We start from the raw sequence: 12743 nt of genomic DNA, 5'->3' as shown, positions 1-12743 counted from the left end.
CATAGGCGAATATCATTATCGTGCAATAAAAAGATCGAAATGCATCACTATTGCGTAAAGATACATGGCTATAAAATTCAATTATTAAAAATATTACTTTGACAGTTTTAAAACTAGAGTATCAAAATTTCACAAAATATACCCCTTAAAAACGATGTGGGGGTGTTTTAACATGAATTTAAATTTAGTCTTCATCGGCTTGCAGTAGGAGACTGTTGACAAGTTTTATGAATTTAACTTCTCGGCAAGCCAGGATACACGACGAGCCCTCCAACCAGCGTATAACTGCTTGTCTGCTGGACCGGATGTTCAATTCATTAAAAATGGATTTCAAATACTGTCTCCTTTGGATTTGGATGGCTGTGCAAGCGCATAGTAGATGGATTAGAGTTTCTTTTTTAAATCCACATAGTCGGCAGGCTTCTGAATTAAAAGCTGGTTTCCATGAGGGGTATAGGTCCTTAGACTCATGCACGCCCATTCTAAACTTTAAGAAGCTCATTTTTAGATAAGAGCTGAAATGGGCGGATAAATAAGCTTGTGGCTTTGAAAATCTGTACGAGTTTATGACTGTCCATTCATGCCGCCTCCTGGTGAGTGCCATTTTGTTCTCCAGTAGAGATTTCTTTTTGGCTGCAACATTTATTATTTTGTTGAAAGTTCCTCTATCCGTCCCTTTGTCCCATACTGATTGTACTTCCATCTTAACCAGAGAAGTACTTAGGAAGCTCCCCCAGGAGTTTGGAATTTCCTGCTCCCTCTAGGACTTGATTTCTTCCCAGCATAGGCTATTCAGAGAGGCCGGGTCAGAGGAGCGGAGAGTATGGCAAAATTTTAAGAAGCTACTCATTCCCCTGTACATCTGATGCTGGAGACCGAATTCCAATCTGACCTGGGCGGGCGAGGCACTTTTCGGCAGATCAAAGACAGTTTTGTAAATTTTTGACTGCAACTCATTCTGTAGGTGCAAGTCTTTGCCACACCAAGGGGCCAAGCCATAGGACAAACTGGGTTGGATTTGAGCGACCATTACTTTTAGCAAATGGGAATAGTTTGGGCAGTCCAGTTTTTACGTATTAATCTATAATACTTTTGCTTGTCTTTTGATGGCACCTCCCTTTTTGGTGCGCATGTTGACTCCGCTTTATGCCGGTTCAGAGATGGTCATGGTGGTGCAGAGTCTTAACTCTGTTATTGTACTAGGTTGTTGTGACAAATTGTTTCCCCTTATTTCAGCCGTGATCAGCCTTCATAGGGTAGAGTGCCTCTCTCCCTTCTAGGGTGACACCCGGTGTGGTATTCCTGCAGGTGCTTTTCTTCTAATTATTCTGTCAGTGACTGATTTAGTTTCCTATCCTCTGGGACATATCTTACTTTCGGCTTCGTGGGGGCCTGTTCTGATAGCCTCCGTTTGACACTTGATTTTTGTTTCTACCCGGGTGCTTACTCTGTCTGTGTTCTGTTAAGTTGTGCAAATGCACTATAGCCTGTTTTTCGGGGATCTTATTATGTATGCTGTAGGGACATCTTGGAAGCAACCAATATACTTGATATCCCGTATAGGAACTTCGTAATCTTTTCTTTTCTCCTTATTAGTGATACTCATACCACAGGCAGGCAGACTCTGGTCCTAGGTACAGTTTTCTTGTACAAGATCTTTTTCAAATTTATCACGCCTCTGCTGATGTTAATCTTCAGCAGTTTGGTATTATTTCTATCTGTTTTTACCCTTTAGGTGATCCTACCTACCTAATTGGGTCACAGCCACTACTGTTGATTTTTGCGAAGATTACATACATATCTGCAATAGCACCCCTGGGGTTGCTGTTGCGTCTGCTGTTCTTTTCAGTTCTGTTCCCCTGGGACCCAGTACCTTTGGTTGTTAGAGCTATGTCTTGGCATCCTTCTTTCACATGAGGCTAGGTTTCCCTTTCTTTCCACATCTTCCTTCCTCATCGTAAGTGGACAATCTGGTCTCTTCCTCACAGCTCTGAATGCTACTCCCACCTTTCGTGATGTGATTTTTCTGTGGGGAACTACTTTCCCCTTTTTCCTACCGCCCTTTGGGGAAGATTCTGTTATCCCCCTCCCTTTTTGTTGTTGGGGGTATTTCATTACTTTTTGTTGGACATATCCTACCTTCTGTCCAACCACTTATTCTGCTGCTTATGCGCGATCCTCCAATGTTTGGTGCCTTCCCCCTCCCCTTCCTGGTTTGTTCCCCATTTACACTGTACTTTCAGTTTTCATCTAGCGTTTTAGTTTGGTTTATTGCCTGTTTCCCAAGTTTCCACAGAGCATTGGTCAGGTTTCTCACCTGTTTCTCAAGCCTCATGAACAATGTGAGATTGTCTACATCAACTCTGTTTTGCCTATAGTCTCTTCCAGCCCTTTTGTTTCACCCTAGCGGTCGTCTTCCTCTTCATCCTCGTGGACTCCTACCTGCCGTTTATTCTTCTTTTCCCCTGTTGCCGCCTGCTGGCACCCTTCCTCAATAGGTGCTATCTACTCTTAGGTGGCATTGTGTTGCTATTTCTAAACCTTGTCTTTCTGTCCCTACCACAGTTACTGTCAGAACTTCTTTGCGACGGTAAGATGTGTAATCTCTGTCCTGCCTTGATTACCTCTGTTTTTGGAGAACCCTTTGTTCCTCCACTTCTTGTCCTTCAGCTCTGGCAGAGGACGTTGGCTACCTTCGATAGTATGCATATACTTTTGCTATCCTGTATAACTTGTGTATACGGGAATTTTGTTTTTTCCTTGGCTTATTTATTGTTCTATACATTTATCTTTGATTGCATGTATCTGCATATATAGATACCTTTCTCTTGAATAGATCTCTTGTAGATGTCTTTTACTTCATTTATATATATATATATATATATATATATATATATATATATATATATATATATTTGGTAGAATTGCGCAAAGTGCCATGTCTTGCAGTGCATTTGAAGTACTGATGCATGGTGGTGGTTGTGGTCCGAGGAGTAAACCACATGACCACTTGGACTACACAACATAATTGCACTCACCTGTGAGCAAGGCTGGAATGTTGAAACGCGTTCGAATTTACTGAGTGCATTTCTCTCCGCATTTCATGACGAATAAAGTCTACTTGTTAGCAAGTCGATGTTGGGCTCTTTCCTTTTTGGTAGCAGAACTGCAATTTCCAGGATCTCCATTACTGGCCCAAGAGCCCACCCTGCAGGATTGGGGGCCCAGATAAAGTGGAGTTTGTTTGGTGTCATTAAATGGAGGGGCATGATCCGCTCACTAAAGCGCCAGCACAAAGGACTTCCGAGGTATTTGGCTGCTGTATGTTTGAGAAAGGGAGAGGAGTCATTCATTATCATTTTTCTACAACATTGCATGGCAAGTAAATATCTTAAGAGGTGCGGAGGCACCAGCACAGTGCCATTACAGAATATTTTACCAGCAAGCATCTGATAATATGTGGGACATTGGCTGTGGAAATGCTATTTGGCAGAATTGCGCAAAGTGCCATGTCTTGCAGTGCATTTGAAGTACTGATGCATGCTGGTGTTTGTGGTTCAAGGCTTGACTTCTCCCTTGTACACATGCTACAGTTCTGTGTCCATGGCTGTTCATTAGGCCTGGGTAGTAAACTCCAGTCTGTTCGCTGAGTTTTCTGTGCTCCGCGGAGGTCGGGAGTGCAGAGAACTCTACTGCGCATTGTACAGCAGACTTCAGCTCTGGTAGAAATTCTACCCGAGCAGCAGAAATACCAGCGCGAACTGCAATTTGCACTGCACTCTGCCACTTACGGAACTCCGCTGACTTTTTTTGTAACTTCGCAGAGTTTAACGTAGCAAAACTCCACGAACTACGCCCAGGCCTGCTGTTGATACATACTCCACTCATGAGGGTTGTATATAAAATTATACTAGTTTGCCCTTCACTCCGCCAAATACTGTTTCCAATGCTCCATTCCTTGTTAGGCATCCGCAGTGGCGAAACTACAGAAAGAAACCAGCTGAGCACCCCAACTAAACTCTTCGCTAAATTCTTCAAAGCACCTCTCAGAGCCCACAAGGCTGTAAGCCCCTGCCTTCATTATGTATATACCAGGAGCATTTGTGATTTGCTCAGGCAGAGCTGCCTGGCAATGTTAATGTTGTGTTGCTTTATGCAAGTTTCTATATTTCAAGAAAATTAACACACTAAAGTGCCACACAGGAGGATAGTGCAAAGTGTTTTATTTAGAAAGAGTGAATATGTACAAAAGTTTTACAGGACACGTCAAATTCTCTATGAATGTCTTGCTTATTTATTGAACTGGACTTATGGAAGTTATATGTTCTTTGCACAGCATGAACTGCCTTTCTGACAGCACATTCCATGATCAGGGGCCTCGCTCCATGGGGTACAGTAATATTTTCCACTAATTCTACAAAAGAATTCAAAAAGAGATGAAGTCTTCTACAGTTGCCCACCTCACTACAGTGGGCAAATTTGTTAATGTTAATATTATTGAAATTTGTAGAGCGCAACTGTTACGCAAAGGTGTCCTGGCGCTGTGTGAAGCCCTATAGAGGCCTAAAGACAGAGTGACTATAATCGGAATTTAAGCAGAAAAGAGCCATGTTTTTAAGGTCTTCCTAAATGCAAGTAAATTAGTCATGCATCTAAGCTGTAGCAGGAGACCAATCCAGGCCTTAGCTGCGCAAGCCACAAAACTTCTGCCACCCCAGCTGGCTTTTTGTACCCAGGGCACCCATACCAGGTTTGCCTCTGCTGAACGAAGTGATCTATTTGGTACATACCAATGAAATTGTTGTTTAAGTTACTCCGGGCCAGCTCCTTGAAGGTCTTTATAGACTATGCACAGGGCTTTAAACTGAATTAGTTTCCTTACAGGCAACCAATGAAGCCTTCTAATCTCTGCCGAGATAGAGGCATATTTTGGTATACCGGTAAGCAGTCTAGCCGCTGCATTCTGTAGAAGCTGTAGTTTGTTCATAAGCCCTTCCTGAAGGCTGATGAAGAGGCTATTGTAATAATCCAGCCTAGACATGGTTAGGGCAGTGATAACTGTTTGTATACTGTCTTTTGGCAGGAATGGCAATTTTTTTTACAGGATATATGAAGTAGATGAGGCCACCGCATTAACATGATCTTTAAAGCTGAGTTTGTCTTTCCAAACTCTCAGATTTATTACCTTGTTGTTAAGAGTTGGTTGAGGACCCAGTGTGTCCGCCCACCATGCAGGGGTCCAAAAGCTGGCGTCCTATTGCCAAACAACACAACCTCCGTTTTTCCTGATTTGAGTTTATGGCAATTCTGAGCCATCCAAATTCCCACATCTGTCATGCAGTCGTGGAGCCGTGATACCATTCCCAGCATCATTCCTGGCATCAGTGATACCACATTTTGGGTGTAGTCTGCGTAAGAAGTCAAACTAAAGCCAAAAGATTCAATCAGAGGAGCCAACAATAGATAAATATTAAACAGTGTCGGGCTCATGGAAGAACCTTGAGGGACTCCACAAGGCAGTGAATTTGGCAGAAAATTTGCCAAGTGCGACTGTTTGAATTCTATTAGAGAGGAAGGATTCAAGTAGTTTCCAGGCGGTGCCTGGATTAAAGTGTAATACTTGTTTTATAGAAGCCCAAGTGTTCTGCGTGTTAAAAATGCATTTCCCAAGGTGCCTCTTTTCTAGTGACATCACCAGCGTAGATTTGGACTTGCTATCCCGTCTCATACTCTGAAGCACACTGATCATTACGTAAATAATTAGATACGGTGAAAAAAGCATCTTTTGACATCATAAATAATAGCTAACAAAATTTGAACGAAAGTACTTCTTTTTCAAAGTGTGCAACTGTTAGCTCAGTTAAACTGGCCAAGCTAAGGAGCTTGAGTTGCTAAAACATTGCATTGCTACATAGTACTGCATCTGTGTTTACTTAACGTACACCCACAGTACATTTCTTCACTGGGTTTTATATTCATACCTTGCTGTCTGTTCACTTACCTTTGCATATCTGTGACACCTGTGTTTGCCTAGCTTTTTAGGTTTCGCCTGGCGTCCGCTGCGCAGCAGCGTTCGCGCAGGCGAAATCTTATGTTAGAACAGTATGTGGCTTTGTCCCGCCTCTCTTCCATTGGCTAGCTCCATAAATGGAGGCTAGCCATTGGAAGAGAGATCTGGCCGTCATTGTCCGAGGCGATTCGTGGGCGTTCCGGCGTTTTTTTTTCCCTCTCCGCCCCTTTTAAAATGTCATGCGGCGGTATGCGGATGTTATTTTTTTTGGGGGGGGGGGGAGGGGGGCGGGGCGGCATGTTGTGTTCAGTTCATCGTGGCTTTTGCTGGAGTGGGCTGCGCTATTTCTGTTGCCGGGATGTGTTCCTCGATTTGCGAGCAGGTAAGCAGCATTTTCTTATAATTCTATTGTAACTTTGTACGTCTTTCCGTTTTTGTCGTCTCTGTGTATTGTTGTGGCTTCTCTCCGTCTTGTCGTTTCCGTGTATGGCCGCCCACAGAATTGGTGTAAACTCGTGGCTGTCATCTTTGTTTGCCGTCTTTGCGTGGCTCGTCCCCCTCGCCCCTCGTTGCTTGTTCTGACTTTGTAACGCAATTATCTCCAAGGTTGTGATACTGCATACGCCGGCACCGTTTGTGGTGGTGGTGGGTATTTGCTGTCTTAAACGTGTTTATGGGCGACATAGCAATTAACTAGAGTATGCGATTATTTAACGCTATGGGGGGGCTCTACGCAGCCATTGCGCTGGATGCTGGGGTCGGACACAAGCAGACGACTGGCCCGGGGTGCTCACACCTCTGGGTTGTCCTCCAGAGTCTCCCCCGTGGCACCGCAGGTCCGATCACTCTGGAGCTGCCGGGCCTCACAAGGTCGACCGGGGCACTCCCGCTATCCTCTTTGTCGTCTTATTTTTGGCCAGGTAATTTCATTTGCAGATAACCTAGTTTCTTGCAATGTAAAACGTGGCTCGTAATAATACCCCGCCTGTGAGACCAGCTCACAGAAAGAGTGGTGCACACCGGGCTATTCAAAGTCACTATACAATCCGTGTACCTCTTCTGTAGTAATCTATACAACCCGTGTGCCTATAGTGATCCGAGAATCAAGTCATCCCTTAACCTCAACACCTTACTTATGTGTTAACGTAGAAAAAGCACTTCTTAGATATGCATGTATTGTAATGCAACACTTACTAAAGTTTAGCACCTGGATCTGTTACGCCCCTCTCCTCTGTGACCACACACCACTTTCAAAGTGTTTTGTATATCTCACTCGTGCTCTTTACCTGCACAGAAGGAGCCCTCCCCTCCCACTGCTGGTCGCGCCTCGGCACAGGGGCACATGTCACTTAAGCTGCACTCCTTCGCTCTATCCCAGACTTGCCTTGTGTGCGTCTGTGTGTGTGTGTGTTGGGGGGGCTCTGTGTGTATGTGGGGGGCTCTGTGTGTGTGTGTGTGTGTGGGGGGGGCTCTGTGTGTATGTGGGGGGCTCTGTGTGTATGTGGGGGGCTCTGTGTGTGTGGGGGGCCAAGGGAGACAATGACCCTGTCCACCCGACAATTTCACAGTCCACAAAAAGTTACTTGTGCTTGCTGTCCTGTTCCCCGTTGCTTGTGCTCGCTGTCCTGCCCCTCCTTGCTTGTGCTCGCTGTCCTGCCCCCCTTGCTGTCCTCCCCCCTTGCTGTCCTCCCCCCTCGTTGCTTGTGCTTACTCCCCTGCCCCCTGTTGCTTGTGCTCGCTGTCCTGCCCCCCTTGCTTGTGCTTGCTGTCCTGCCCCCTGTTGCTCGTGCTTGCTGTCCTCCCCCCTCAGTGCTTGTTCCCCTGTCCCCCGTTGCTTGTGCTCGCTGTCCTGCCCCCCTTGCTGTCCTGCCGTTGCTTGTGCTTGCTCCCCTGCCCCCCCGTTGCTCATGCTTGCGGCCCCCCCATCTCATTGCTTGTGCTTGCTGTCCTGCCCCCTCGTTGCTTGTGCTTGCTCTCCTGCCCTGCTATTGGCATTGTAAATAACAATGCCATTTATTTATGTTTTTTAAAAAAAAACATAAATAAAAATGTCATGAGCAAAGCCAATAGCTCTAACTTTTGCAAAGGCGAAACCATTGCATTGTAAATGCTTGTGATCTTTGCTGTTGTCTGTGATAGGCAAGCTTTGCTTACATACCCCTGCCAAGTGATCATCTTAATTATATCCAGGACACAGTGCTTATCCACTCATGCCTATCCACTCTGGACTTCATGTGTCCCCTATCTCTTCATCCATGCTACGATGTCTCTGTTCACTCATGTTTAACTTCATTATCCATGCCATAGCGCCTGTGTTTAGGCTTTACCTGTATTCTGCGCTGCCTGTGTTGAGATAACTTTACATCCATGGTGCTGGGCTTCACTAAAATGCACCTTCGTGACACAGTACCTGATTACATGTATCTATACCATTTGGATAGCAACGAGCACTTGACCTAGGGTACTGGACCTCACTGATGCACAGAAGTTGAATCGCTGCCGAGCTCGAGAACCGGTGAGGAGTCCTGGTTTGGAAGCCTCGCCTTTGCTTCATGCACCCACTGAACTCCTTTGTACATTTGTTTGAAACTCTATGTCCAATCCGATGAGTTGAGAAAGGAGAGAAATAAGGAGATTGGGTGGAGCCGCAGGAAGACGTTCGCCTCCCTGACGGCGTGGCGGAGAAGTAATGGTACAATGGTTGGTTATGGAGACACACTGACGGGCAGTGTGTAGGAGTAGGGCCACTCACTTTGGGATGCCGCACAACCGGTTGAGTGTCCCTAACAAAAAAGGAGGTAGCAAACAGGGCATAAATAAGACTCACACAGTAGCAAGTTGGGGCCTAACTACAAGTGAGAAGTTACCCCTCACAACCAAAGGGCGTTAAGACCAACCAAACAATGTTCCCAGAAGGGATAAGAAAAGAGAAAGGACTACAAGGAACTAACCAAAGAACGTTCTGTGCCATTTATGAACTGTGATATGCCTACAGTATATCCCAAAATAATATGTATGACATGATGAGTATATGATTTATGACCCAAAATATGACAGTTGGCAAATGATAATTTGACATGGGGTCATACAAATTATAACCAAAGTATATGTATATAATCCTAATAAACTCCGGCCAACAATGACCACTATAACCACAATGCATGTTGGCTGTTTAACACAAGGTTGGTTTGTGTGTAATGCATATACACTGGAATGGGCACAGTGTGGGGGATTATGATCACTCATGTTTAACTCCATTATCCATGCCATAGCAACTGTTTAGGCTTCACATGCATTCTGCGCTGCCTGTGTTGAGCTAACTTTACATCCATGGTGCCGGGCTTCACTAAACATCACATTCATGACACAGTACCCGATTACATGTATCTTTACCATTAGGATAGCAACGAGCAAATGACCTAGGGTACCAGGCCTCACTAATGCTCAGATGTTAAATGGCTGCTGAGCTCGAGAGCCGGTGAGGAGTTCTGATTTGGAAGCCTCTCCTCTGCTTCATGCACCCACTGAACTCCTTTGTACGTTTGTTTTTTAATTCTGTGTCCAGTCCGATGAGTTGTGTGTACCTGAAAGGTTACCAGGCACGCCCTGCACTGTTTCTATTACTGAAATGGAAATAATATTGAATGTGTTCTGCTTACCGCTGTTCCTATTTGTTATAATCTGAAAGCCACACTAAGTATAGGTAAACGGCAATGAAGGTTTACAATAGTTTTTGTTGCTATTCTTTATTAATTTTGTCCTCAAACAAAGAATGCACTCGAGAGGGATTTTTTTAACTGATTCGTAATGAATTGTGTAACTGCTTGTCTATGTAACCAAAGCAGCGAAGAAAAGTATGTAGGGAGGCATTCTGTAAATTGTGACTGACATTTTTTTCTGGAATATATTAAATAAAATACATGCGATCGTATTTGAATTTGTTGTATTTCGGTTTCTTTTCAGATTACTCCCTAGCTACTGCAGATCTATCAACACTACAAGGCTTCAACTCACCAGGGATGCTGTCTTTAGGGCAAGTGTCTGCCTGGCAGCACCATCATTTAGGACCAGCCACTCTCAACTCTCTTGTGTAAGTGTTTACCTAAACAGTGCATTTCAGAATTGTATACCTCACCGTTAGAATTCAGCTCTTTATCAGATGTCCGTTCCATATGTGGGCAGTAAAGAGCATTGTTTTATTTGGCTTTTTATAATAAAGGGTACCTTGTTAATCAATGTAAACTGTGAAAAGTGTATTGAGTCATTTGAAGAACTCTCTGGCAGACCTCCTTGGAGAATGCTTTCTTATACTTTAGACGAGTTCCCACAACACCCTAATCCAGCTGTTTACAAATCTGAGAAATGGCAATAGCTTCCTTGAAGTACTGTGCTCTCATCTTTAGGTATTGGGTCTAATCACAAGTGTTTAGTCCACTCGTTAGTGGGACGCAAGAATTAACACTCCGTACAGTTAAAAAAACACTTGTACCAAAGGGCCACTCAAGAATGTTTATCTAAAATAGTAGTATTCACAACAGTGGTTGTTTGAAGTGGGCCAGCAAAAGCAATTAAAATGTGTACCTATCTTCATTCAAAGTTAGCCCTAGTTTGTCAGGAGTTTCAGTTTAAGCCAATGTAATTATTGGGGCATACACAAAGTGAATATTTCTTCTAAATCCAAATATGGGTCTTTTTTTAGGTGAACGTGTTAGAAAGGCGAGTTGGGCTGCAAGCAAATTAGTATGGCAATTGGATGGGGCCAAGACACATTGGCAAACATTTTCTTGAACCCGAGCTAAAATCAGTATACTCAACAAAAGCCATAGGTGAAGACAGCTTTTGCAAGAAGGGCCTTTCCAAGGACAATGCAGGATCTGTAGTCTTATTTTGCGAGTCGGGAGAATCTCCTGGTCATCTGCCAAAAAGACTGCAGTGCAGAGGAAATTTAACTCCAGTTTGGAGAATGTCGCGGCTGATATCTAAACAGGGTTTCATGGCCATATCTTTCTGGAAGCCATGTTCAGTTTAATCTATTTTCAGCAGTTCTCAGCTGGTTGCATTAGGTCATGCTTTGATTTTCTTGAGGAGTATTCTGGCTCCCCTTTGTTTGGCACCACTGCATAAAACGGCAAGGATGATGTTGAGTATGATAATTTACACCGTGGGGAAGTTGTTCTCCAGGTTGGCGAACGTAACAAAAGAGATCCTCTAGATAAAATAAATTCTAATGGGAACTGTGATGACATGTTATTTGATTCAGGTGCTAAAATGTCTTTGATACCTAAGGACTTCTATAAGCGATAACTTTCTGGTCGACCTTTTCAAACCGATATCTGTTAATTAGATTATGGTGGGCAACTTTTTCAGTTTGTAGAGTATTTCAGTGGAGTTTTGGAATACAAAGGGCATCTAACTGCTGGGAATATTTAGGTATCCTGCAGAGGAGACCGTATTATTAGTTGGTTCCACCAGAAAGACTTAGGAGTCATATTAGAACCCAGCAGTGAACCGAGTATAATTTTGAAACAATTGCCTGTTGCTGAAGCTGATTAAAAAAGAAATGGGAATGGTGAAAATGCAGACCCACGTCCGGAATTTAAAGAGGTTTTTGAGGAGAAGTTGGCATGGTTGACTGATTACACACACAGAATTGTTCTGAAGAATGGTGTTACTCCTGTGGCATGCAAAGCGCTCAGCGCACCCCTAGCTTTGAAACAAAACATGCAGGTTGAACTTGAAAATTTCAAGAAGAGGGGATAATTGTCAAGACTGAGGCTACAGAATGGGTTGCGCCTGTACCTCGAATGTCCAATGCCTCGCGATAATTCCTTTTGTGTATTGATCTGAGAGATCTCAATAGAGATGTGGTGGTAGATAAGCATCCACTCCCGAATATATCGGAGATGCTTACGCAATTGAAGGGAGTTTGTATTTTCTCAACTATAGACCTTAAGGTTAAGGCAGCATATTACCAAATTAAGCTGGATGTTGACTCCGTGGATTTGACTACATTTATTAGGCCATTTGGGCTGTTCATATTGATTAGACTATCGTTTTGGTTCAATTCTGTCGCAGCAGATTTTTCAGCGAGCCATGAAGGTGGTGTTAGATGGGCTTCCTAGGGTGAAAATCTATCAGGATGATTGTTTATGGAACTAATCAAGAAGAGCATGCTTGTAGGTTAAAGTTAGTCTAAGAAAGGTTTAGGATGAGAGGCTTGACATTGCAGGAGAATAAATGTAAGTTTAACCGCCCACAGGATGATAGGAAAAACCTATTTTTTTTTCTTTAGATAACCCTTACACACCAGGGTTGCCCCCTTGGTGGCATGCGTCGTCATCGGGTGCTTCACGTTCTGCTGTGGAACGGGACATGCTGCGACCTACGAAGTGCGTGGGCCCCGGGGAATTCAACTAGCTTAATATGCTGAGGTGCCGCTTTGGTGTTAGTGCGACTACAAGCTTACCTTGGCTCTGGAGGACCCATGAGCAAAAGTTTGGCCATTTATATGTATTAAGCAATATGCCAAGTAGGTATTGAGCAACAAAACAGGTGCGATCAATCCATATTCATTATTTTAGCATGCAGTGTATGTGCTGGAGTAATAATTAAGTACTACCTTAGGGATGGAATCAGGAAGCTTATTTCCTTGGCCTTGGGGATAAGCTTGAAAATTGTAGATCCATAGGAAGGCAGGTACATTATCACCTAGACTTCCCACTTTTTCTCAGTT

At 43.9% G+C, this 12743-nt stretch overlaps 1 protein-coding gene across 6 annotated transcripts in view; it reads left to right on the top strand.

Moving 5' to 3' along the window:
- The window catches only part of MEF2A (myocyte enhancer factor 2A), a 500550-nt gene that overhangs the window by 460771 nt on the left and 27036 nt on the right, over window positions 1-12743 (top strand). For all 6 annotated transcript variants that reach the window (XM_086958071.1, XM_086958070.1, XM_086958073.1 and 3 more), the window contains one exon: window positions 9974-10100. In XM_086958071.1, coding sequence (XP_086814197.1) covers window positions 9974-10100 — 127 coding nt within the window. The remainder of the gene's footprint in view (window positions 1-9973; window positions 10101-12743) is intronic.

The sequence above is a fragment of the Lissotriton vulgaris genome, chromosome 2_1, assembly GCF_964263255.1.
Source record: "Lissotriton vulgaris chromosome 2_1, aLisVul1.2, whole genome shotgun sequence".
Classification (NCBI taxonomy): domain Eukaryota; kingdom Metazoa; phylum Chordata; class Amphibia; order Caudata; family Salamandridae; genus Lissotriton; species Lissotriton vulgaris.
This window is presented reverse-complemented; position numbering and strand designations above follow the sequence as displayed.